The sequence below is a fragment of the Tenebrio molitor genome, chromosome 6 (assembly GCF_963966145.1).
Source record: "Tenebrio molitor chromosome 6, icTenMoli1.1, whole genome shotgun sequence".
Taxonomy (NCBI): Eukaryota; Metazoa; Arthropoda; class Insecta; order Coleoptera; family Tenebrionidae; genus Tenebrio; species Tenebrio molitor.
Window position 1 is genome coordinate 2,388,278 of NC_091051.1, and position 25,608 is coordinate 2,413,885.

Below are 25,608 nucleotides of genomic sequence, written 5' to 3' on the forward strand. Positions count from 1 at the left end.
CATCGCTCAAACATCCTTTATCGCTTTTCATTCACCTAATCTTATCGCTCCGCTTGCGGAATGTTTGCCAGTTGAGGTGTTGACCTGTGACGATGGATCGTCACAAAAATCCCTTTACCTGTTACTTTTGCCACAAAAAGATCCAAAACGAAACCGAAATGGTTAGTATCAAACTACAAAACACTCCGCGACTCAGGTCAGTTCTTTAGACACTTTTTTCAACACCTCACGTCATCAAAACCTGTTAAAACACGTCTTGTATTTGCACTTGATTGTCACATCGCACAAAAATAATTATAAATTTAAGTCCGAAAAGATTCCTATTTTATCGACCGCATTTTAGGGGCACACGTCCGTCTGCGGCAGCGTCTTGATCACGTGCCCGAACAAATGCGGCTCGTACGTCCCCCGCATGGATATGCCCCAACACAAGAAGGAGTGCCCCAACAGACCGGGGCGCTCCATGACGAGGCTCACCACGACCACCGACTGCATCGAGACCTACGACGACGGCCCCACCACCGCCTCGCTGGACCGCAGACAGAACGCCGCCCCCAGCAAAGATCTACTGGAGCGTCTGCAACGCGACTTCCAGAAGCTCTCCACCAGACTGGCGAATTACGAGCTGGCCTCGACGTCCAACGCGCCAACGTGGAAGGAGCAAGACTTGGACAAGCTCAAGTACCAGACCCAGGTGGTCCTGGAGTGGAAAAAAGCGGTGGACTTTCGCCTGGACGCGCTGAAGCAGGCGGTGGCGGTGCTGGAGAAGTGCAAGAGCGAGGGGGAGTACCAGTGGATGAGTTGCCAGCAGAAGCTGATGGTCGCGGAGCAGCTCCAGATGGACATCAATCTGGCACGGGACACGTTCCTCAAAGAACAAAACTACAACAGACAGGCCAACCTCGAATTTGCCAAGAACCTGGACGAGTTCAAAGAGCTGTTCGAACACGAGAGCGACAGAGTTGGGGAGTTGTGGAACGAGCAGAAACGCGCCGCAGACGAGATCCAGAGAGACGTCGCCCAGCTGAAACAGTCAATGGACGAGCACAAGACCAAGAACGTCAGCGTGGTTTTTGACATCAAGACCATCAGCCAAATCGCGTCGGAAACCGCCGAGAAGCTGGAAATCCAAGAGCGCGAGTTTGCCAAATTCGCCCAACAAGTCGACCAGCTCCGCCTGGACCTGGAGATTCTGGAGAACCTGGCGTCCGCGGACTGCAGGACTGCCACTCCCGGACACCTGGTTTGGAAAATCTCGAGTTTCGATGACAAGATGGCCAAGTCGAAGGAGTCCAACGCGGTGCTGAAGAGCCCCATCTTCTACACCCACGACTACGGCTACAAGATCAGGGTAAGTCGGTGACAATCGCGGACGCGCTCGACATCCACTCTAGATTTTAGTGTACTTGAACGGCCTGAAGAAGTGGAAGGATCGGTACGCTTTGGTCTCCATTCACGTGCTGAAGAGCGACCACGACGCCTTGCTCAAGTGGCCTTGTCACATCGAGGGGTCGGTGACGCTGCGCGACCAGGAGAACGTGGAAAATGTAAGTCTGTCGTGTTTTTTGACCCTCTTGATGGTCGTTTTGCAGCCGAAGAATTTCTCCAAGCATATCGTTGCGAAGAGGCAGACGGGGGATGAGGAGAACGAAGAGCCGCAAGAGTCGTCGTTCTCGTACATTTTCATACCTCACGGGACCCTCACCAAAGGGTGCTTCCTGAAGAACGACGAGATTTTTCTGGAAATTCGAATCGAGCAAAACAGGCGCTTGCTCACTGAAACCACCCTTTAAGCTTATTTATTTATTTATTTATTGTCAGGGGGTTGAATAAATATTTTTTAAAATAAAATAGTTTTATTTATCATTCGCTGCAATCCTTTGTCCTTTTGAAGCACCAGGTGCCGGTCTTTTTGTCCGACTTTTTGTCTGCAAGAAAAAAATTACGAACGCCACGACCCTCTCGTGGTACTCACCATCCCCTAGAAGGTACTTGTCGATGGTGAGCATCGGAAATTCGAAAGCTAGGACCCAGAAGAAGGCGATTATCATGGTCACGATGATGTGTCCGCACCAGTTGTAAAACTGCAAATCGAGACTTAGCGAGATGTTGTGCAGAGTCCAAAACTCACCAGGAAGTAGTTGCTGAAGTAGACGTTGGTTTTGAGAGTACCGCCGGCGTAGATCTCCACCAGGAAGTGGAGGACGTACATGCTGTACGACATCCTTCCCAAGATCTGGAAGGCCGGTCTGGTCAGGAACCACTGGATGAGGCCCCCTTGGTTGTGGTAGCACGAGTACACCATGAAGACGAGGCACGAGCACCAGACGGGTCGGTAGAAGCCCATGAAGAGGGTGTACTTCAAGAGGTCGTAGTTGTTGAGGACGTCGTGCCAGTAGATGTTGAAGAACAAGGAGACCACAATGACTACGACCCAAAGGGCGAAGTTCGCCCACTGATTTCAGCATGATTTGGTGACTCCCTTGGTGTGGTACTCACCGAGCTGAAGATGGAAGGTTTGTGTTTCTTCATCCTCATGAAGGCGCCGAAAGTGATGCCGATCAAGAAGTTGTTGAAACGCTCGTGGGCTGTGTAAATACTAAAAATCGAGTAGAACGTGGTTTGGTACTTTGGTGATGACTCACTTGCCGGCAGCTTCGTCGACGAAGTACCGAATCAGCATCGGGATCACGACTGAGAGTACCGTGAGTCCCATCAAGGCCCAAATCGTCGCTTTGAAGTGCTTCCGGATGAAGAGTGAAGTCGGGATGAGTACCAGAGGCGCCAGGATGAACATCTGCATGTCCGCCGAGAGGTACCACATGGGGTTGACGCACTGAAACTCCACGGTACTACCGCAGCACGGTACAGATCAATTTCTTACCATGTTGTCAGGATCGGTGTAGTTTTGGACGTAGAGGAAGAACTCCCACCACTTCTTTTTGCACGCGTCTTTCATAAAGTTAGCGATGAGACTCCAAGTGGGACCCGACCCCAAGAACCGGAAGATCGTGATGGTGACCAAATACATGACCCCCACGGACGGAGTGAGGCGCAAGTACCTGTGCAGGTACATCTTCGGTACTTTAATCAGCTGCGCGACTGGACTCTGGTCGGGGGCGGATTTCAGATAGCTGAAGGCCAGGAGGAACCCCGAGATGAAGAAAAACGTGTCGACGGCGAGCAGCCCCGAGAGGATGTAGCGCGCCGTCCAGGTTTGGTCCCACTCGACCACTTCTGGGTAGTTCTCGAGACCCACCACCCCCGCTTGGAAGACTGAGACGGCGTGGAACGCCACCACCCACATCATGCTGATGAAGCGCATCCCGTTGAAGCACTGGATCTGTTCGGTGGTGTTGGTGCTGATCTGCAGGAGCTTCTTGCCGTTGTAGAGTACCGAAAAGGAGAGCAAGAGCGGGTGGTACGGCGCTGCCGTACCGATCAGTACCCGATCGTTGGGTTGGTTTGGTCTCACCTGTGTTGAAGTTTTGGCACAGCGCGTCGTAGATTGTGCTCGCGATCATCAAGAGCGCCACCACCACGAAGAAAACTCTGCAAGTTGGTGTCATGAGAGGAAGAGGTGAGTTTAGACTTACATCACGACGACGTCTCCGGTCTCGTAGGTGGTGTTGGAATTGACAGTCTCGCAAGGCAAATCGGTGTACATCAAAAGGGTGATGTTCATGTCGGGGAGGTGTCCGAACAAGTAGAAGTACCCCACTTCTCGCGGGGTGCACGCGTCGGGGACGCACGACGAGTACTTGGACAAAACGTACGGAACGTCGTCGATTAGGACGTCCCTCAACTCGGCATCCATCGTTTCGAACAAGTCCCGAGAAATCTAAAACGGACAACTAGAGAGTGCCAAGCAGTACCTCAGCAGTACCGTTTGGGGCGACGTGGGTTTGGTCTCGAAACCGTACCGCGTCAAGACCTCTTCAGTTTGCGGTGTCAGAAATATGTTGACAATTATCACGGACAAGCCGCAGTACTTTCCTATGATTCGACCATCTTGGTCTTCGTAGTCTATGGCGAGGCACTCAGGGAAGTTGCCGTAGTCGATGACGTTGCTGTACGTCATCCCAGACGTGAGGAGCTTGGAGGAAGCGTCGAACACTGCGCACCAAGAATAATTTGCAAACGTCGAGGAACAAGTAGGTAGGTACTCACTCTGCCACGCCAGGGTACTGTTGTTGCAAACGGTGTCCAACTGCTTGAGGCAGGGGGCGGTGATGTTCGCCGCCAAATTGTAAAAGAAGTCGCACATGCCATCAGACCTACAGTTCTGCACCAAAGCGAAAACGAAGAGAATTGCACCGAAGAGTCGCATTTCAATCAGAGAGGTCCAAGTGGTTGTAAATAAAATGGGACTACTAGTGTCAGAGTAAACCAATAACCGAGACTCAGATTATCTGCTTCGAGTGGTGTAATGTTATCACTAATCGTTTTGAAATCTAATTTTACGCTATCTGGATGGACAAAGGTAAAGGTCGACCAGGTTGAAGTTAATTAATTGATTTGTTCGTTATCAGGGGAAAAATTAATAAAAATGACAGGGGAAAAATTAATGAAAATGAGCTTTCGTCGTAAATTATTTACGAGAAGACATTTTTCGCACATGAGCGCATTATTTGAGGCACAAACGACGAAGGAGCGAGTGCTTCATTTGCGCGAATGTGCCGAAACGTCTTCGCGCATCCAGGTTTGCACAGTATTTTTTGAAAAGAACATTAGCATCTTTAAATTATTACCCAGTAGTTCCCAATTTAGTGAATAGATGGCGCTTGCCCAAGTGTCAATCGAATTAATAGCCATTTATTTTCATTCTCTCGAAATTTTCAACATCCAAATTGGAGAAATGACGTTTTGTAAACCAGATTTTATTATTATCACGTCAAATTATTTTCAGAATGCTCAAAAAGGCCAATGCTTTTTGGATGCGAAATGTCATTTTGAAGTTAGTGAGTTGAAAAATAGATTTTTTCGGTGACTCCAGCCACGGCTGTACCCCTTTGGAAGATGGCGGTCAATTGCCATATTATTTTATTCAAAATGGAGTAATTAGAAAAAATTCTATAGTCTATTTTTTAATCAAAGAACCACGACCTGTTGTAAATATAAAATTTTACTAAATTCAGGGAATTTAATGATATCTATTGGCTATACCAGCCAACGTCTGTCATTTTTAATGTCCTTGAAAGGAGGCAAACTGGCAGCTAAAATTTGAACGTGTTATTAAAAATGTTCGCAAATGATAATGAGCCTGACGTAATTTAAAATGCAACCCACACTATATTTCCGAAAAAAGCTGGCTACTGAAATTAAAATGTCCGGCTTTTTTTGAAAATGTATTGTGGCTTGTACCTTGTATAGTTTTATATAATATAATCGATAAAGACACGGCAAATATTGTAAGTTTACAGATGAATGTAGGATTTAATACGTAATTCTCAATTATATGGCTTCAACAATTCATCTATAGGAAAAATTTGTGTAGCAAAATGTGAAGAGGAAAATGGACACATTATTATAATACAGGGTATTGCTATGAAAACTTCTGTTGTGTTCAATATCACCGTCAAGAAAATAAAACTTAAACATCCAAACCTAACCTCACAAATTTTGGCAGAGTGCACCTCTAAAAGCGGACGTATTTGCAGTTTCTATTGAAAAATACAGATTTTTTATGTTTATTTAAAAACACCATTGGATTTAAATAATATTAATTATTTATGCCTTGCTCCTTATTTCTCCAAGTCATCCATAATGATATATTTTTTATAGAATAGGTACCTACTATGCCGGCCAAAAAATTTTGGCCGTCATTGTCTGTCAATTCAAAAAAAAAAAAAATTGTAATCCGTACTTTATTGTCATCATGATTACCGTCTTGATTATGAACGTTATTTTTTGGGTGGTAAATTTCAAAACTCAAAATTATTTTGTCATTTCTACTGCACAGAACGCTTACCTCAGGTTATCTATGTACGATTGCTCTAATTTTGTTCATTCATGTCGGATTTTTGGAATATCTGAGTTTCAAACAATTTAAATTGATTGTCAAAATGACAAGAATCGAAAGTGGGGTTACGATTCATAAAGGTTTATTTATATTTTACTTGAATGTCAAGAAAGTGACGGCCAAAATGTTTTGGCCGCCATAGTACTTAAGTCGTGGAGGGAGAAAAGACTGGAGATGGCACTAATTCAAATAAGTGTACCGGCCCGCGAAAACTACAGAGTCATAAAAGGTTTCTGAATATAGACGCTAGGCCAATGGCTTCCTTCGCCTTCCTTCCAGGCGCATTGTGCTTCTTTATCTAGCGCATTGTGGACTGGGTCATAAAAGGTTGTTGCACGTGCTTTTAGAGGGTTCGGATTTTTAACATGGGAAGCATAGGAAATGCCATCTCCAGTCTTTTCTCCCTCCACGACTTAAGTACATACCGAGTGACTATAAATGATTGAAAATTATTTTGTTATGTTGGTAACACATTTGAAATCTTTAGTTGGCAACATCGTTGGCATGACACACTTAATTTTTAAAATTGAAACAAACGTCAAAAAAATCTAAATCGACAATGTACTTCGTGACTTAACCTAACCTAAATAGAAATGATTGACAGATGATGCACGAGAAGACTTGCACTACCAACTGCATCAGTGTTGCCAATCCACTATTTTCCTTCAATCATTTATAGTCACTCGGTATTATTATTATATTACTTAGGTAAAATCAGTAACCAGCATCATAGAAGTTTTCACTTCTGTCGTGCGCTGTTAAGCACACACTCTTTTTTATTCGTTGTTATTAACTTTATTAACATGCTGCGCTACTACCGAGTGACTATAAATGATTGAAAATTATTTTGTTATGTTGGTAACACATTTGAAATCTTTAGTTGGCAACATCGTTGGCATGACACACGCAATTTTTAAAATTGAAACAAACGTCAAAAAAATCTAAATCGACAATGTACTGCTCGTCAAATATTAGATGGCCGCTGAGATTCGGATGCGCAATGGTAACGGTAGGAGTAGCAATGGAAACACTGGTACACTCCAAACCATGGCTTTTAAAAGCACAGTGAAACATATTTATCGCGGAATCAGGCGATTCAAAATCAAAGAAATTCCTTTTCGAGAGGATTTCTCTTGCCATTCAACGTGGAAACGCTGCAAGCATTCGGGGCACTTTTCCAGATTCCGCAATATTATCGGAAATTTTTGTATTAAATATAAAACAAAAATGTTATGTAATTATGTTATTAATATTTTAAATTTAAACGATTAATATGACATTATGAATTAGGTATATGGAATAATGTCTTTGATTTCGTAATACATAACAGTTTATTAAAATAATGAATAATTCTTTGTGCCTCATCTTACCGTATTCGAATTCTGGGAAATTGTTTACGGCATTATGTAAAAGTGGCTGAAGCACTGCGAATAACGAACATCTGCTTGTAATTGTAATTTAAGCGAACGGTCCAATCGACTCGTCCACCGACAAAATAGCAAGAACAGGTACTTCAATAAAATTTACAGTGCTTTATGATTTTGAAATTTAATGAGACGTAATTATCAAAATGTACAACGTGTGTTAACAATAAGAGCAACTTTATGGGTGTCCTTTTACTAAAAAGGAGAAATGAAAAAATTACAATGCCGTCGGAAATTTAGTGGGAAAGGTACCTATTTATTATTATTTAGGTAATAAAAATTGCAGATCACAAATACGTTGAGGACTCGCAATACGTCAGTAGATTACAGCTACAGGATTAAAATCTCGTCGACAACGCGGAGATAGGACAAGTCGATTTCTGTATCTGAGTGTATTTTTCAGAATTATACCCCACTTTACCGCTTCACCTTGTCGCATCTCGGTTCCACATCTTGCATCGCACTCCCTCTTCTGCGCATCCTTAGCGGCCATCTAAGATTTGACGAGCAGTACTTCGTGACTTAACCTAACCTAAATAGGAATGATTGACAGATGATGCACGAGAAGACTTGCACTACCAACTGCATCAGTGTTGCCAATCCACTATTTTCCTTCAATCATTTATAGTCACTCGGTATAATCTAATAATATCTAATATCTCTAATAACCTCAATTTTTATATATTGAGATTTTTCACCCTATGTCAAAAGTGTACAATGTTGCGAGCTCTATTTTGGGTGTAAATTGCGGTGTTGTGGTTCCTTGATTAAAAAATAAACTATAGATAATAGTGCCAGGTGTACGTGAAGTACCCAGATTTTATCACCCACTCGAGTAAATCTTTTGTCTCTTAGATTTTTATGTCTTATGTCTAATGTGGAATTAACTAGTGACTGTCATTATCGATAAAGTCATTATCGGCGGAGAATTTTGCGAAAATATGTGGAGCAAGTGGAAACCTTGATAGTCTGGCGCGTCTCAACCTAGACCCAGACCAAAAAAAAAAACAAGATCCGTTGCAAAAAAACTTTAATAAAAAATAAATACATTTAGGTAATTCTAGCCTTCGGTATTTTTTTTCTGTGGGCGTTTCCCTGCAACAAAAATATTAGCAACAAGTAAGACTTGCGCATCGACTCACCAACACCCCCCAGAAGGTATTTTTCGATGGTGATCATGGGCGACTCGAATGCCAGACACCAGACAGCTGAGAGCACCATCGTCACCACAAAATGACCGCACCAGATGTAGAACTGAAAAAGATAATGAAAGAGTTGGGACGATGGAGAGCGGAGAAGATCTTACGACCATGTAGTCCCCCCAGTAGAAGGGGGTCCTGATGAGTCCCACCCAATACATTTGGATGACGGCGTGGAGAAGGTACATGCAGTAGGACAAGCGCGCCCCGATTTGGAAGACCGGAAGCGACAGGAACCAGTTGACGGGGCCCCCGTAGCCGTGGTAGCAGGAGTAGATCAACCAGGCGAGGGAGAAGCACCAAAGAGGTCTGTACAGTCCGTAGAAGAGGGTGTCGGAGGTGTGCTCGTAGACGCGGATTATACTGTGGTAGTAGAGGTTGAAGGCGACGCACGCGACGAGGACGAAGCACCAGATTACCAAGTTGGTGATCTAGAGGAAGTGTAGTGAGTGGGGGTCAACCGGGACCAAGTGTTTACCTTGTGAAAGGGGAACCTGCTGAATCTGGGGTCCCGCATGATCACCGCCAAGAGCATCCCGATGAGATAGTTGTTGAAACGCGAGTGTGTGTCGTACACGCTGGAAAGAAGAAGTCAGAAAGGGTGGGATGCGTTTGGGGTGGTTACTTGTCGATGGTCTGGTCGGCGAATCTGATGCCCATGGGGAAGATGACGCAGATCACGATCAAGACCAAGAGGCTCCAGATCGCGAGATTCGAACGGTTTGCTTTGATGAGTATTGCGACGGGGATGAGTACCAGAGGGGCCAAGATGAACATTTGCATGTCAGCCGAGAGGTACCAGGTGTGGGTCATGCACTGCAAAACAAAAGATTATCCAGAAAGTACTAGTTGGAGACTCACCAAGTCGTCGTAGTTGTAGTAGTTCTGGATGTAGAGGAAGAAGCTCCACCAGTACTGCTTGCACGGGTCTCGCATCGTCTTGGCCACGATGTCCCAAAGAGGTCCGGTCCCGGTCAGCCTGTAGATGGTTATCACCGTGAGGTACATCATAGCCATGGCGGGAGTCAACCTAGAAGAACCGGTCACTCCCTCGTCGAAACCTCCACAAGAACTACCTCAAATAGCGGTGCACCATCATCAGCGGTACTCCTAGAGCTTGCTTGAGAGGTGGCAGCTTCGCTGCAGTTTTGAGATAACCGAACGCCAGCAGAAATCCAGACAGGAAGAAGAAGGTGTCGACGGAGATGGGTGCCGCGCCGATGTATTGCGCTTTCACGTTGTCGATGTACTGGAAGAGGTGGTTGCACTCGAATTGTGACACTTCTGGTACTTACCGCGCCGACCTCGGCGTAGTTGATGATTGGTACTTGTTCCATCGCTACGAAGCCGTGTCCGGCGATCACCCACATCATACTGATGAACCGCAGACCATTCAAGCACTGGATCTGGTTCGGGTTGGTACTCCTGTTCACGTGAAGAATCTTCTTACCGTTGGTCACCACCGAAAAGGCCAAGTAAATCGGATGGGCCGGCTCTGCAAAATCTCAATGCTTCAGAGTTAAAGATCACCTCCACTTACCCCTTTTGAGCTTCATCAGCATAACATCGTACGCAGTGCACCACACGACCAATCCAAGAACCAGCGCAAGTACTGATCTGCGAGGGAGAGTCAGTCACGAAGAGGCAACAGTTTTGGTACTCACGTGAAGAAGATGTCGCCCCATTCGAACGTGGTGTTTGAGTCTTTCGTCATGCAAGGTACTTCGGTGATGAAGTTGACCAGACTGATGTTCTCCAACTGTCCCCAAATAAAGAACTTGCCGAGTTCCTCGGGAGTGCATTGATCCGGAACGCACAGCGACAGAACTGTGATGGAGTAGTCGTCGGTGGCGTCCCTCAAGGTACTTCGCAGGTCGAGATTTTTCGTGTAGTTGATCTACAAGTGCAGATTTAACAAGCGAAGGATGTTGAGTACCGGCAGTACCGTCGGGATCTGGGCCAAGTTCTTCGGTGGGATGTCCATCGCGAAGGGGTTGGGTAGCGGCTCGAGGAACAGGTTTACAACTGCGACACTCAACCCGCAGTACTTTCCGATCACTTTGCCCTCGAACACTTCGTAGTTGATGTCGATGCAGTCGTCGTAGCTTCCCAAGTCTTTGTTGTTGCTGTACGACATTCCGGAAATGGGGTACTTGGAGGAGGAGTCGAACACTGGAAGAGTGCGGTGAGAGGGGTACGCGTTTGGGTGGTACTTACTTCGCCACAGCAGGTCCGGGTTGTTACACACGATTCGCAACTTTTCCATGCATTGTGGACTGACCTCGTCTTCGACGGAGCTTTCCAAGACGTCACATATGTAGCTACAGTGGGTACTAACGACAAAAAGGAGACAAACGACGATGCTTACTTTCATGGTTCAGACTCGAGCTTCTGAAACCACGCATGGAAAAGTATATGAGATAAACTAAATATACAAAATCAGATAAAACGCTAATCGCGCTGGTTATTTTAGTATTGTGGTTATTGTTGTCTATTATCACCCACTCGAACTATTATAAGCCTTGCGTGGAGTGTTGAAAGTTCAACTCGTGATAACCCGTGTTTTTCTCATAGTACTAATCGTACCATCGAGCCCCACCAACTACTTATGTAATACGAAAAAGAGACAGATTTGCTCAGAACTATTTATTTTTAATTTTATTGACCAATCAAGCCTCGCCTTGGTTACTCCTTTTTCAGTACTGGGTCGTACTTCTTTTCCAAACCTTTGAACAGCGCCAAGACTGGCGTCTCAAAAACCAAACACATCACAGCAGAGGAGGCCAGGGTCACAATGAATATCCCCCAAAAGTCCACCAACTGGAACAACTCTTTGGTACCAAATCACTTCAGATCTTGATACGTACCAGGTCAAAACCGCTGAAATAGCCAGGTTGGCGTAGACTTCCAGTTGTCAAAGTAGCGATGACCACTAGATGAGTCAAGTACATAGAGTAAGTCAGCTTTCCTAAGACTATAAGTACCGGATGGGAGAGAAAAGTGTTGATGAAACCTGAAACAACCCTCGCAGATCTCCAGTTTTGAAGATTTGGTACTTACCTCCGTGTCCTGTGCTGCAGCTGAAAATCATGAAACAAACTGCGAGAGACCACAGAGGTCTAGCCAAAGAGTTTAAGACAGCCGAGAAGAAGTAGTTGTGTGAATTCCTGGTGGCAACAGTTTGGCTCAAGAGAAGAAGCGTCATGACAAAGAACGAGGTACTCCACAGGATGAGGTTCGTCTTTTTGGGAATTTGAATCTTTGTGGAGCCGTGACGGTAGAGCAAGTACCCAGTCAAGATTCCAAACAACCAAGCTGGTGCGTGGTTGATTGGTGACAGGTAAATGTAGTGCAAGTACCTGTCGCCGGTACTAAAAACGAATGTTACTTAGTTGGACTAGTTTGTAGAACGTGTATTACTCCACGAGCAGCACTGCTGTCAGTTTCTGTACCAGTACTACGACAAAACTGTAGATCATGCAGAGTAAACAAGTCGCAAGTACCGCTAGAATGACCCTTGAGGGTCTTTTTTTGATTTGGAATAGAATCAAAGGGGCTAACAAGTACAAGTGTGTGTCCACTGACAAGTACCATGACTGTTCGATGCACTAGAACAGATTTGTTAGTACTGGGTGGTTTTGTGACAACAGTGGATCACTTGGTGTCGGAACGGGAGGAAATTAGAAACGAAAAGTACTGTGGTCCACCACTGGCGACTGCAGTTCCCCACGATTTTTTCCATCAGTAGGAGCCAAGCGGGACCTTCGAAAACGTGTTTGACCACGCTGAGATACAACAGTATCGTGGCGAGCAGAGCTGGTACCAATCTGAAGAAATCTGTTGAGTTGATCAAAATTGTGGTCCAAAACTTACCTCAAGATTCTGTGGAAGTAAAATCCCAAAAGGTTGATTTTGAATTTGTCTGAGTACTTCAACTGGACGTAGGAGATCAGCAAGCCGCCAATGCAGAAGTAAGTTTCTACGGCGTACTGTCCAGAGATGAAAATACAGTTTTTGAAGTAATTTTTCCACTGAAATATGGACAATCTGAGAGGGAAATAACTCGAAAGTAGGTACTTACCTCAGAGATTTCAAAAGAGTTGGAGTTGGACAATACGATCTTGACTAGAATAAAATGAGAAACGAAGATCCACAACATACAGAAAAATCTCAGTCCGTACACGCAAGTCAGGGTACTATTTTCACATTGCGTGGACAACAGTTTTTTGGTGTTTGTGTAAAGAGAAAAAATGATGAACAGATTTTTTTTGGATTTGGTGTGGTGCAAGTAGATATCATAGGCGGTACTGGCGAGTACCGTGACTAAAATGCCTCCAAAGAACAGGCTACAAATGAAAAATTAAACCGCGAAAGCAGACTATCAGAACTTTACAATGAGAAAGTATCGATCGCGGTAGGTCGTACCGGCTTGTCCTTGTGGTGGCAGAAATGATCCTTGAAAGTAAAACGGAATTTGGGCTCGAAAGGCTCCGCGATAGAGTCCCAAAGAAGATTCAGATCGCGACTTGTGCAAGAATGCGGCACGCAAACATCAACAACGAATAGAAGTTCTGCTGCAATCGGTGGTACCCGATCCATCCCTATCAATTTCAACATCTGAAAAGCATTTTTCGTCAATTCCAACCAATAGTAATTTCTTCACGTTATTCACATCAAAAGAGCTGTTCGTAAGTGGTTGGATGAACACATTGCAGTACTGTGCTTTAATAACGTCTCCCTTGAGGTACTCGTTGATGGATAAACATTGCTCGTAGCTCCCGAAGTGGTAAACATTAGCGCTCAATATACCCGAATTTGGTTTAGAACTGGCGTCCAACACTGCAACCAACAACGTAGGAAAGATTGTTTCGATTAGGTACTTACTGCTAATGGCCCAAAGCTCTCCACGGAGCAAACTTGACACCCACAGCTTGACGTCTGAAGCGCATTTGGGATTTTCAATGATGCGGTCAACGTGGGAAGAGATCTGGGATTTCAGAACACCTCTTATGAGTTGTGGAGAAAGTAATTTGAATGTTGGACAAAGTGGAGGGTAGAGAAGTACCACAAAAGGGACAAGTAGTCTCATGGTGACCATTGCGAATGGTGCCAAACAATGACGATGGTTTTGAAACACACTTTACATTTGATAAAGAGTTTTAGTTGTAGTTTTACTACTGCAGTACCGATAAGATTCGGTACTAACAAAATTTTTGAGTCACTGTATAAATTAAAATTTCCATGTCGAGGTTACGGAATGATAAGATTTTATTGTTGCGTGACAGAATAATAAATAAAGGACTTAAGGATTCTCCGTTTGTGTTTTGTTTATAATCCTTGGATTTTTTCCATCTTTGCATCCATTTCAACAGTCTCCAAACATTTCAAAAATGATCGAAAGCAGTTGGTTTTTGAGTTGTTTTTAAAAATCGTCAACTGGTACTGATCGTACCATCGAGATCCACCACGGAGTATCTACACGTGTAATATGATACAAATCAAAGACAGAATTGCGCAAAACCATTTATTTGTTTATTTTGTTTACAAATCAAGACTCGTCAGGTTTCTTTAGTACCGCATGGTTCCTCCTCGCCACACTTTGCATCAACGCCAAAACCGGTGTCTCAAAAACTAAACACATCACAGTAGAGCAGGCCAAGATCACGACGAATATCCCCCAGAAGTCGCAAAACTGAAACATTTCTTTGATACCAAAACAATTGAAATCATGAGACGTACTATGTCAAAATTGCTGAAGTAGCCAGGATGGCGCATACTGCCCGCAAGTAAAACATCGATGACTCCTAGATGGGTCAAGAACATAGAGTAGGTCAACTTCCCCAAAACAATGAACAGGGGATGGGAGAGAAAAGTGTTGACGAAACCTGAAACAATCTTCGCAGATCTGAGGTTTTGTAAACTTGGTACTGACCTCCGTGTCCTGTGCTGCAGCTGAAAATCATGAAACAAACTGCGAGAGACCATAAGGGTCTGGCGAAAGAGTTTATGACAGCTGACAAGACAAAGTTGTTGGAGTTTCTGGTGGTAACAGTCTGACCCAAGATAAGAAGTGTTGTGGTACCGAGCGAAGCAGCCCACAAAATGAGATTCGTCGTTTTGGTCATGTGGATTATCTTGGAGTCCTGGCGGTGGAGTAAGTACCCGGTCAAGACCCCAAACAACCAAGCTGGTGCATGGTTGATTGGTGACAGATAAATGTAGCTCAAGTATTTGTCGTCGGTACTAAAAGCAGATGTCACCTAGTTGAACTAGTTTGTAAGCGTGTCTTACTCCAGGATCAGCACTGCTTTTAGTTTATGTACCAGTACCATCACAAAACTGTACACCATAGAGAAGAAACAAATCGCAACTATCGCTAAAACGACTCTTGAGAATCTTCTTTTGATTTGGAATAGAATCAGAGGGGCTATCAAATACAAGTGTGTATCTACTGACAAGTACCATGACTGTTCGATGCACTAGAACAGATTGATTAGTACTGTGTGGTTTTGTGACTATAGTGGATCACTTGTTGTCGAAATGGGAGGAAATTAGAAACTAGAAGTACTGTGGCCCACCAGCGACTGCTACAGTTCCCTACGATCTTTTTCATCATCAAGAGCCAGATGGGACCTTCAAGAACGTGTTTGATCACGCTGAGATACAATAGCATCGTGGCGAGTAGAGCTGGTGTCAATCTGAAAAAAATCTGTAGTGGTGTTTGAAAATTATGGTGAAAGAGTCACCTCAAGATTCTGTGCATGTAAAATGACAAAACATTGATTTTGAATTTCTCCGAGTACTTCAACTGGACGTAGGAGATCAGCAAACCACCAATACAAAAGTAAGTCTCTACGGCGTACTGTGGAGAGATGAAGATGGAGTTTTCGAAGCGATTTTTCCACTGAAATTTCGACAACTTAAGAGAGAAATTGACACAAAAGTACTCACCTCAGTGGCTATGTAGATACCATTAGAATTAGGTAGTACAGCTCTGACTAGTAGGAAATGATTAAATGCGATCCACAACATACTGAAGAACTTCAGGCCATACAGACACGTCAGGCTGCTATTTTCTAAACGCGTCGACAACAATTTCTTGGAGTTTGTGTAAAGAGAAAAAATCACCAAAAGATTTTTTTGGGACTTGGTATAATGCAAGTAGATGTCATAAGCAGTACTAGCCAGTACTGTGACGAAAATACCTCCAAAAAACAGGCTAAAAGGGAAATGAAATCTCGAAAGCACCCTTGAACATACAACGAAAACGTGTCGACTGCGGTGGGTCGTACCGGTTTCCCCTCATGGTGACAGTACTCATCGCGGAAAACAAAGCGAGCTCGGGGCTTCAAAACCTGTTCCAGAGCATCCCAAAGATGGTTCATATCTTGACTTGTGCACGAATGCGGAATGCAAACGTCCGAGACGAAGAGTGTTTCTTTTACAAGAGGTGGTACCGGATCGACACCCATCAGTTGCACCATCTGAGAAGACACGATTTTTTTACGAGACTAGCAATAGTTATTTTCTCACCTGATCAAACGTGTGGTTAAGTGGTTCGAGAAATAGATTACAGTACTGTCCTTTGATCAAACTTCCACCGACTGGCTCGTTGATCGCCAAACATTGCTCGTAATTTCCGAAGGAGTAGATATTGCCCATTAAAAAGCCGGAGTTTAGTTTGGCGCTGGCATCCAACACTGCAATCACAGATGTAGAGGAGACTACTTGGTCAGTACTTACAGTACTTACTGCTGATGGCCCAAAGTTCTCCACGGAGCAAGCTTGAAATCCACAGTTTGAAGTCTGAAGCACATCTGGGATTTTGGATGATGCGCTCAATGTATGAATCGAGTTTTAACTTTACTAGAGTTGATATGAAGTGTGGGGAGAGAAAGTTGATTGGTGAACAAAAGGGAGAGTACAGAAGTACCAAGAAAAGGAAAACGAGTTTCATGGTGGTACGAGACAGTGACAATTATTGCACTTTGGTTCTCTAAAGCATTGGTGCTTTTGGTTTTGAAATAATTTTACTGTTTCAGTACCGGTAAGACTCGGTACTACTAAATGAAGCAATTTTTATGTGACTGGATAAAGTAAAATTTGCATGTTTAGGTTGTGCGATAAAAAAATTTATTGTTGCATGACAGAATAACAAATAAAGGAGTCAAGGATTTTCCTTTGGTGTTTTATTTTCGATCCTTTGTTTCTTGGCCCATCTTGATCCTGCGGAGAAATTTCATAATCGACAAGAGGGGCATTTCAAAGACGAGACACAAGAATGTTCCAAAAATCAAGCTCAGGGCGTAAGTCCCCCAAAAATCCAAAAACTAAAGTCAAATTATTTTTTTTCAAAATTCCATTTCCAAAAACTTACATTTTGCAAATCTCCGAAATGGGTGGGATACCTGCGCCTCCCTACAATCAAAAACACAATAACCCCATGTACCAAATACATGCAGTACGTGAGTCTGTCCAAAACCGCGAATACAGGGTGCGACAAAAACTTGTGGACCAGTCCTGGAATTTTTCGAAATTATTTGAAATTTTGCAAACGTCTAGGTCACCTCCGCATCCTTTGGTGCAGCTGAAGACTATGAAGCACACAGCGGTTGCCCACAAGGGTCTGGCGAAGGCGTTGAAGATTGCTGAAAAGAGGAGAGTGTGGTACTTCCTCAAAAAAATGGTAGTGGAGAGGACGAGAACCACCATCGTCGAAAGAGAGATTGTCCACAAGATGTTGTTGATGCGGTTGGGGATTTTCGTGTTGTTGCAACTTGAGTGGTAGATGAAGTAGCCGAAAACGACTCCGACAAGCCACGAGGGCAAACGTGCCAAAGTCGAGAAGTGGAGGTACTCCACGGAGTCGGTACTGAACCTGGAAGAACGAATGAAATGGGGGAAAGTTTTGTACTAGTGTGGTACCCAAGCATCGTTACGAACTCCAAGTTTTTGACCAGAGTCGCTATGAAGCTGTAGAACATCGAAGCCATAAAGATACAGATGATTGCTTTGACCACTTGTCTTGGGTACTTCCCGATGCTGAATAGAAAGAGTGGGGCCAGTATGTGAAGTTGGGTGTCCACAGACAAGTACCAAGCTTGAGTGATGCACTAGAACAGTACCGTTCACAATTTGAAGTACCGCGATCGTGCAGTACCTGACTGTTGGATGTGAAGTAATTGCTGACGAAGAGCAAAGTGGCCCACCAAGTCCCACCACAGCTCCTCGCCGTGACAGCATCGACGAAATAAGGCCACAACGGTCCCTCGCCCAAGTGTTTGAGTACGCTGGTGTAGATCAGTACCGTGGCAAACAGCGCTGGTCCCAACCTAGAACCACAAACTAAAAATTGATTTTTTTTATTAATGTTCCAACCTGAGAATCCTGTAAGTGTAGAACATGGACAAACTGATTCGGATTTTTTCCGAGTACTTGAGATGGACGTAAGTGACGAGGAGGCCGCTTATGGCGAAAAATGTATCAAAGGCGTAGGTCACCGCTTCGACGAAACTAGACGACAAGAATCTTGACCACTGAAAGACAAACAATCAGTTCTGAGCCAGACCAAGAGAAAGAGTACCTGGATAGTATAGAACGTGTTTGAGCTTATTGAAACACTTTTAATGGAGACCAAATGGGCTAGAATGATCCACGCCATAGTGAGTACTCTTATGCCATACAAAACGGTAAGTCTGTCATTGTCGGGCGTGGTCGAAAACAGCGATTTTGTATTGGTGTAAAGAGAGAAGACACGAAAAACGGTGGATTGTTTGGGTTTAGTCGAACGGAGATAGACGTCATACGCGGTACTCGCAAGTACCGCCGAGATCACAATACCAAAGAAACAACTGAAATTTTACAATCAGCGCGTTTACACACCCTCGATGACTTACAAAACGTATGAATCGATTCCGTAAGACTCTACTGGTTTGTCTCGGTACTGACAGTACTTGTCGTCGAAACGGAAACTGAGCTCTTGTACTTGCGTAGCAAGCCGTGTCAAATCTGCAGCTGTGCACGATTTCGGTAGGCAAATCCCAAGCAGTGCCGTGTTTTCGAAGACGTAATCAAAGACATCTCTTTGTCTTGCCACCTGAAACTTTTGGGTACCATTTCGCTTTCTCACATTTCTGGTACTTACTTCGTTAATGACACGCTTTAGTTGGGACTTGGTGGTGCTGTTGCTACTAACTAAAGTGAAGGTACAGTACTGTCCCTCTATGGTACGACCGTGGACGTGTTCCTTGATGGTGAGACAAAAGTCGTAGTTTCCTGTTAGGTGACTGTTTCCGCTCAAAATTCCAGCTGGAAGTTTCCCAGAGGCGTCCCACACTACAATTCAAACAATTTCCAATGAGTTGGTTACAAAAAGTAGGTACTCACTTTTGACGGCCCACAGATTGACACCGTACAAATCTGTAACAAGAATTTTTAGATCGGTACCACATTCTGTGTCTCCGAGCTTGTTGCCAATGATCGATATTAATTTTTCTTTTAGTATATAGGGTACGACTTGAGGATCGAAGAGATCGTCATTAGTTAAAATAAGAGGAAGGAAGGCGACAAGAGAACTGAGGAGAAGTACTACTTTCATGGTGGTACCTCACTAGACGATTTTCAAATGGAAACTAGGAAACTAAGGTCTTGAATAGATTAAAAACAAATAAAACTAAACGCGCGTGTTCAAGTGATTGTAAAGTACTACTTTGCAGTACCAATGGGTTATATTAACATATTTAACAAATGCAAAAATTGGCTTTAAATCGTTTTTCAGCAGGGATTTCCCTTTCTGATAAAATTTAGTTAGGTGGAAAACGATATGCAAGTACTATTTTGGTACTTACAATGGAGTAGAACACGTAGTTATGTGATGGACATTGTAATTGGTTGTTCGAGTTTTGTCAAATATTATAAAAACAAGAGTGTTATCTATGTTGTGATAACTGTATAGACAATTTGAATAGTTTAAAAATAAAATAAAATTTAAAATAAAACAACACTACCAAGGGCGTAGGTTAATTTTTTTTTTTTGTTTGATTTGAAGGCTAGGATCGTAGTTTTAGTTCAGACGTAATCAATAGGAGACAAATCAGATAAGCAAGCCGGTTGCATCTGATAAAACCGTCTAGAGATTTTAAGATAATGAAACAATAAGATTATTTTAAGAATTGATTTTTTTGTAATCTTGGTACTACTCAGCGTCACATCACTTTTTCTTCGTTAAGAGAAAAACATCCATCGCAGTTGGCGCTGAAAACCATACAAATGTTGGATGTGCCGCCAGCCTCGCAACATGACACAGACTAGTAGACAGATTTCCGGAGGTAAAAACTACCGCCAGTATCGCCACCTACCGGCGATGCCAGTCTGACTCATATTATGAGGCTTGCAGCACATTCAACTACGCCAACAGCGATGGGACAATCATTTATAATAACCCTATACTGTGGTCCTAATAATTACGATGAAAACGTTTTTATTGTGACGTGGACACTTAATCATCCATAATCATGAATAAATCCGGTCTCGATGCCGTGTCCCCTTTTGAATAATTATAATAATTGTCGAAGTTTCTGCTTGATCCAAGCTGAAATCATGTGCTTGCGAGTACTGTGGCTAAAACAAGGACAAAGACGACGTGAAATTGAGTGTGACTGAATCAGTAATCAAGCTCTCATTATTTGCAGCTATTAATGACGTAGTAATCAGCTCCGGCCTCGATTCCGTTCACCTTTTCTTTATAGCTGACACTATCTATGTTATACTATGCTAATTAAGTAGATAACAGCAATAGTTTTCATTTAATGACTAATGATTATTTGTTATTTAAATAGAGCAACACTATCAGGCGTAGCTCCAAAAGTGAAATATTTCTGATTTGATTTGTGAACTAGGTTTATGGTTCTAGACTTGTCCAGGCGCAGTCAATAAGGGACAAATCAAAAATAATAAAAATATTTTCTCTGGTATTTTATTTCCTTACTCTACATATTTTTTTTTTTTTTGTATTCTCGATTGATGGAAATTTTTGGGAATACATTGAAACTGAAACACAAAGAAAAGTATTGTATTTTTATTTCTGCATTTTTGTACAATTTTTTAAATTTATTTAACTTGTTTGCAAATGTGTTAAATTTTTTACGCCCAGTGTAGTGGAAATCTGGCGATGAAAATTAAGATGAGTAACACCAAACTAATTACCAACAAAGAAAAATAAATATTCTTTCAGAATTTTTTGCAATGAGATTTTATCGTTGCTTTATTTCAGTATATCGTCCGAAACAATATTTTATCAGCAACATGAATGGAGTTTCGAAGACAAGACAAATCGCCAAGGAACACACAAGAATATCAGTGAAGATGCCGCAAAAGTCGTGAAACTGAAACAGATGCAATTAATAAATTAGTTGGGACGCCGATTTTTGTAAAAGTACAAGTTCGAAGTTGCTGAAGTAAGTGGATTCTCTCGGATTTCCTACGACGACCAAAATGATCAAAACGTGAATCAAGTACATGGAGTAGGTGAGTTTTCCCAAAACGACAAATACCGGATGGGAGAGAAAAGTGTTGACACAACCTGAAAAAAACAAAGTATAAAGTGTCAGAAGTGGAGATTTTTACCTCCGCGTCCGGTGCTGCAGCTGTAAATGATGAAGCACACCGCAAGAGACCAAATAGGTCTCGACAGAGAATTGAAAAACGCTGATCTGGTGACGTCGTAATTGTCCCTCATGAAGACCACGTGGTATAAGACGACAGCAAGCATCGAACACAGTGAGACCAACCAGAGAGTGATGTTGGCCAGCTGCGAAATTGAATTCTTTTTATTTTTATTTTGGTAGAGGAAGTACCCGAAGACTATTCCGATCAACCAGGCGGGCATGCGGGACAAGGTGAAGAAGTAAATATAAATATTGTCTTCAGGATTAAGACTAGAAAAGAATGTGTACGAACTGCACAAGCAGTCTTCAGTTTTCTTACTCCCAATACAGCAAGAATCCAAGATCTTTGACAATTGTTATGGTCCAGGTGTACACCATGGACACAAAACACAAGATGATGATGGCGAGAAAGGTTCTGGTGGGGTTTTTCTTGATGGAGAAGAGAATCAAAGGCGCCATTGCGTACAGTTGGGTGTCCACTGACAAGTACCACGTTTGCTGGATGCACTATCGATTTGTTTAGGCCACACTGTACCTCATGTACCGCTTACCCTGTTGTCGTACTTGACGAAATTGTTGACAAAGAGTAGAGTAGTCCACCAGGTTTCCTTACAATTTGTTAGGTATTGCTTCAGGACGGCATGCCAAATAGGTCCTTCCGTAACATACTTGACTACACTGACATAAATCAAAATGGTTGCTGCTAAAGCGGGGACAAGCCGCAAGAGTCTGAACAGGTAAAACGAAGACAATTTGATGGTAAATTTCTCCGAGTACTTCATATGGACGTAGGTGACCAAGATTCCGCTCATGGAGAAGAAAGTGTCGACGGCGTAGGGTGCCGCGAAGTAAACAGAATTTTCGATGCGATGTTGCCACTGGAATTGTGACAATTTAAAATCTGTATTGACACAAAAGCGGTACTACCTCTGTCAAAACGTAGAGATTGTTGGTGTTGAAGGCGTTAATTCTAATAACAACTAAATGACCAACTATCACCCACACCATGCTCAAGACTCTGATCCCATTCAAACACTTCAAATTGTCATTTTCGCAATGCGTCCCCAACAACTTCTTCCCGTTGGTGTAAAGCGAAAACACCACAAACAAGTCTGGTTTCTTCCGCAGCTTCCACGAGTAAACGTCGTAAGCGGTACTGGCGACCACGACAGCCAAGACGATGCCAAAAAAACAACTAGAACCGGTTGGAGGAATGACAAGTTGTGTTGAGCGACTTACAAAACGTAAGCATCAATTGGAGATGCGATCGATTTGGTCCTGGAGGTGCAAAAGTCTTCCTGAAAGGCGATGTCGAAAGGAGTTTTGAAAAGCGTCTCGACGCCGTTGCCCAACAGATTCAAATCGTTGACCGTACACGATTTGGGGATGCAGATTCCCAGATAGTATTGTTGGTTCTCGAGACGTTTTGCCTTGGCTTTTTTATTTTGAATATTGAATAACTACAATTTGTGCGTCAAGATTGCAATCAACATTTTTTTTCTTTACCTGTAAAAAGTACGCAGTTAGATTATCTGTTGGAATTATAAACGCGTTGCAGTATTGTCCTTCGATGACGCGTCCACCAACAACCTCTCTGATGTCCAGACATTGGTCATAATTGCCGTAACAGCGTATGTTTAAGCTCAACACACCAGGATGGAGTTTGTTGCTAGCGTCAAACACTAAAATTGATGAAAATAAAAAATTCGCCGATTTGCAAAAACAACTTACTCTGTAAAGCCCATAGTTTCATATCGAACAAGTCTGTAAAGAATGTTTCCAAATCTGAAGCGCATCGAGTTCCACCGATTTTGGTGTCCACTATTTGTGCCATTTCTGAGTAGAATAAATTCAACATCAGCTGTTGATGGGGAAATGAAATGTTCGGTTGAACAATGGGAACAAGAATTAGAACACAAATTGCAAAAATGTAGTTCATGGTGGACGGTTTAGCAATGGAAGCGATATGCACCAACTAGTTTACGATTGTTAGAAACTTACATAAATAGTACTATCTGTTACCAAGAAGTTTTAGCAATTATTAATATTCAAGGTGAAAATAACAAACACTGCAATTTCCAAAATTTTACGTTTTGGGAATATGTATATGCATATAGAGTGCGCAAAGCAAATATGTTACTTATTGGAAATTATTTTATTATTCTTTTGGATACATCGATTTTTAAAAGAATTTATTTAACTTTCAACTTCCAAGTATTCTTTTGTATTTTGGACCTTCAATTTTCTTGACATTTTGCAAATTCTGCACCAACGCCATTCCCAGTGCTTCGAATACAAGATGCAAAATAACAGAGCTTATCACAATTGCTGCAAAATAGCCAGAGAACTCCACAATATAAAACAACAAGAAATCAAAATAAAAATTCTTTAGACGCATTGAGCTTGCGATTTGCAAATTGATGGAGTAGGGAGTGCCCAGATTGTCTTTATATTATACATACAGGGTGTCTCAAACTTCGCGATTTCCGAATTCAGAGCGTTGTAGGGGATCACTTCAGTAGTCCAAATATGGAAATAAAAAAAAAATCGGGAGTCCCCCCACAAAGATACATTGGTCTATATATTGAGTGATTCAAAATGATTGTGGATGTAAGTATGGCAACTATACAGTGAGCGGCAAAAGTATGGAATAAATTCCTTAAAAATTAAACAAAATTTTTTTCAAAAAAATCTTTAGACAGGTCAATTTTAGCTTATAAAAGTACATGTTCTAGTACCAAAGAAACTTTCAAGCAGTCATTTGTTTTCGAGTGATGACGTCATCGATACTTTTTTTAAATAGAAACCCCATATTTTTTTTCTTGATTCTGATAGCCCTTTTAATTGTCTAAATGACAGTATAAAAATTTTGTTGCCTTACATAAGGAAATTTTTGAGAAAAAAAATAATAAATTTGGAAAAAATAAATTTTATAACGAAGAAAAGCAAGTCAAAAAATCAAGTAGGTAATTCAAACAGTCAAATGTTAGTGTCAATTTTACTCGTATGTGTTATTTGTTTTACAAAACATTTCCGAAAATGACTCATTTAACAGAAACACAACGTATAGAAATTTTAATTTTGATTGGGTGCTGGGATAAAACTAAAACAGGGGGAATTTCTTCATAAACTTGCTTATTGTCAACAAGCTGGGGGATGGCAATTCGAAAATTAATTCCATAATTTTAAATACTTACTAACACAGTTTTTGACTTGTTTTTGATCGTTATAAAATTTATTTTTTCCAACTTAATTTTTTTTTTCTCAAAAATTTCCTTATGTAAGATAACAAAAATTTTATACTGTTATTTAGACAATGAAAAGGGCTATCAGAATCAAGAAAAAAAATAGGGGGTTTCCATTGAATAACTCGAAAACAAATGACTGCTTGGAATTTTATTTTATACTAAAATATGTATTTTTATAAACTAAAATTGACCAGTCCAAAGATTTTTTTGAAAAAAATTTTGTTTAATTTTTAATGAATTTATTCCATACTTTTGCCGCTCACTGTATATACAATTTTTTGTACCAACTCTGTAGGTTAGATAGAGTTGACATTTCTTTGACAGTTTATAGTCGCGCAATTTTGAAAATTGTCAAGTTAATCTACAATGATATAATAAAAATAAAATGCACGCTAATGAAATGTCATACAAATTTCAACTCTACCCCACCAACACAGTTGCCACATAAATTTTCGTACATCGTTGCCATACTTATTTACAATCATTTTGAATCACTATTATAATTATGTATAATCTTGGTTAAAAAACTTTTTCTTTTTCTTCGTGTTCTTTTCTTTTAAAATTCCTTCTCAATTCATTAGAAACTTTCTGATTTCCCAAAATTGGTAGCCAACTATAAACGACTGCTCCAAGTTCAAATAAAATATTTTCAAAATGGCAACACTTCCGGAAATACTGGAAATCGACGCCATGTTTTTTTTTATAGAAAGACCACATTTATTTCAAAATTGGATTCTACGTTAAATTTTGAGTTCAGAACGTCCTTTTGTCAACACTTATCTATCATCGTTTTTGACATATGGCATCTTTTTCGCAAAAAGCGGGGTTGCAGGGCTTCATCAAAAAATGTATAACTCCTGAACCATTGGAAATAAATAATTGTTTTTTTTTTATAATTCCTATAGATTTGACCCATCTATCGGTGATTCTAGTCTGACTCATGTTATGAGGGTTGCGGCATATTCAACTACGTCACCAACGGCTAATGCGATGGGACAATCATTTATAATGACTTTGTATAAATCTGGCGATGAAAGTGTAAACGAGTGA

The 25,608-nt window shown here is 42.0% G+C and overlaps 6 protein-coding genes across 8 annotated transcripts; 1 reads left to right on the forward strand and 5 right to left on the reverse strand.

The window, feature by feature from the left end:
- Nucleotides 1-17: 17 nt before the first annotated feature.
- Nucleotides 18-1,851, forward strand: Traf-like (TNF-receptor-associated factor-like). 3 transcript variants are annotated; one of them, XM_069050356.1, is made up of 4 exons: nucleotides 18-161; nucleotides 344-1,351; nucleotides 1,395-1,547; nucleotides 1,593-1,851. In XM_069050356.1, the coding sequence occupies exons 1-4, from the start codon at nucleotides 93-95 to the stop codon at nucleotides 1,791-1,793; spliced, it is 1,431 nt and encodes a 476-aa protein (XP_068906457.1). In that variant the 5' UTR covers nucleotides 18-92; the 3' UTR covers nucleotides 1,794-1,851. The 3 variants fall into 3 exon arrangements, with proteins under 3 accessions (XP_068906457.1, XP_068906456.1, XP_068906460.1); XM_069050355.1 differs by having other exon boundaries at nucleotides 1,395-1,851; XM_069050359.1 differs by having other exon boundaries at nucleotides 56-196; nucleotides 1,395-1,851.
- Nucleotides 1,789-4,410, reverse strand: LOC138132731 (nose resistant to fluoxetine protein 6-like). The gene is made up of 10 exons (XM_069050338.1): nucleotides 4,171-4,410; nucleotides 3,887-4,116; nucleotides 3,597-3,841; nucleotides 3,476-3,552; nucleotides 2,885-3,429; nucleotides 2,646-2,836; nucleotides 2,500-2,599; nucleotides 2,132-2,455; nucleotides 1,976-2,084; nucleotides 1,789-1,928 (listed from the first exon to the last, which is right to left on the reverse strand). The coding sequence occupies exons 1-10, from the start codon at nucleotides 4,328-4,330 to the stop codon at nucleotides 1,864-1,866; spliced, it is 2,046 nt and encodes a 681-aa protein (XP_068906439.1). The 5' UTR covers nucleotides 4,331-4,410; the 3' UTR covers nucleotides 1,789-1,863.
- Nucleotides 4,411-8,459: 4,049 nt separating this feature from the next.
- LOC138133081 (uncharacterized) lies at nucleotides 8,460-13,776 on the reverse strand. The gene is made up of 22 exons (XM_069050874.1): nucleotides 13,530-13,776; nucleotides 13,318-13,484; nucleotides 13,039-13,262; nucleotides 12,727-12,991; nucleotides 12,519-12,676; nucleotides 12,304-12,472; nucleotides 12,066-12,253; nucleotides 11,706-12,016; nucleotides 11,513-11,658; nucleotides 11,333-11,465; nucleotides 10,863-11,021; nucleotides 10,591-10,817; nucleotides 10,310-10,542; nucleotides 10,186-10,262; nucleotides 9,941-10,140; nucleotides 9,722-9,894; nucleotides 9,507-9,675; nucleotides 9,271-9,461; nucleotides 9,124-9,223; nucleotides 8,753-9,076; nucleotides 8,589-8,700; nucleotides 8,460-8,541 (listed from the first exon to the last, which is right to left on the reverse strand). The coding sequence occupies exons 1-22, from the start codon at nucleotides 13,741-13,743 to the stop codon at nucleotides 8,507-8,509; spliced, it is 3,975 nt and encodes a 1,324-aa protein (XP_068906975.1). The 5' UTR covers nucleotides 13,744-13,776; the 3' UTR covers nucleotides 8,460-8,506.
- Nucleotides 13,777-14,162: 386 nt separating this feature from the next.
- On the reverse strand, nucleotides 14,163-16,608 carry LOC138133121 (nose resistant to fluoxetine protein 6-like). The gene is made up of 10 exons (XM_069050925.1): nucleotides 16,398-16,608; nucleotides 16,179-16,345; nucleotides 15,906-16,129; nucleotides 15,597-15,864; nucleotides 15,392-15,549; nucleotides 15,175-15,343; nucleotides 14,937-15,124; nucleotides 14,578-14,888; nucleotides 14,385-14,530; nucleotides 14,163-14,337 (listed from the first exon to the last, which is right to left on the reverse strand). Exons 1-10 carry the CDS (start codon nucleotides 16,600-16,602, stop codon nucleotides 14,194-14,196), a joined length of 1,980 nt encoding a protein of 659 aa, XP_068907026.1. The 5' UTR covers nucleotides 16,603-16,608; the 3' UTR covers nucleotides 14,163-14,193.
- A 96-nt stretch (nucleotides 16,609-16,704) lies between these two features.
- LOC138133120 (nose resistant to fluoxetine protein 6-like) lies at nucleotides 16,705-19,345 on the reverse strand. The gene is made up of 10 exons (XM_069050924.1): nucleotides 19,032-19,345; nucleotides 18,790-18,980; nucleotides 18,542-18,741; nucleotides 18,229-18,496; nucleotides 18,024-18,181; nucleotides 17,806-17,977; nucleotides 17,571-17,758; nucleotides 17,213-17,523; nucleotides 17,023-17,165; nucleotides 16,705-16,975 (listed from the first exon to the last, which is right to left on the reverse strand). Exons 1-10 carry the CDS (start codon nucleotides 19,240-19,242, stop codon nucleotides 16,835-16,837), a joined length of 1,983 nt encoding a protein of 660 aa, XP_068907025.1. The 5' UTR covers nucleotides 19,243-19,345; the 3' UTR covers nucleotides 16,705-16,834.
- Nucleotides 19,346-20,725: 1,380 nt separating this feature from the next.
- On the reverse strand, nucleotides 20,726-24,506 carry LOC138133122 (nose resistant to fluoxetine protein 6-like). Its single transcript, XM_069050926.1, has 9 exons — nucleotides 23,042-24,506; nucleotides 22,817-22,992; nucleotides 22,550-22,770; nucleotides 22,238-22,505; nucleotides 21,862-22,188; nucleotides 21,630-21,817; nucleotides 21,270-21,580; nucleotides 21,083-21,225; nucleotides 20,726-21,028 (listed from the first exon to the last, which is right to left on the reverse strand). The coding sequence occupies exons 1-9, from the start codon at nucleotides 23,247-23,249 to the stop codon at nucleotides 20,897-20,899; spliced, it is 1,974 nt and encodes a 657-aa protein (XP_068907027.1). The 5' UTR covers nucleotides 23,250-24,506; the 3' UTR covers nucleotides 20,726-20,896.
- Between the last annotated feature and the right edge of the window lie 1,102 nt (nucleotides 24,507-25,608).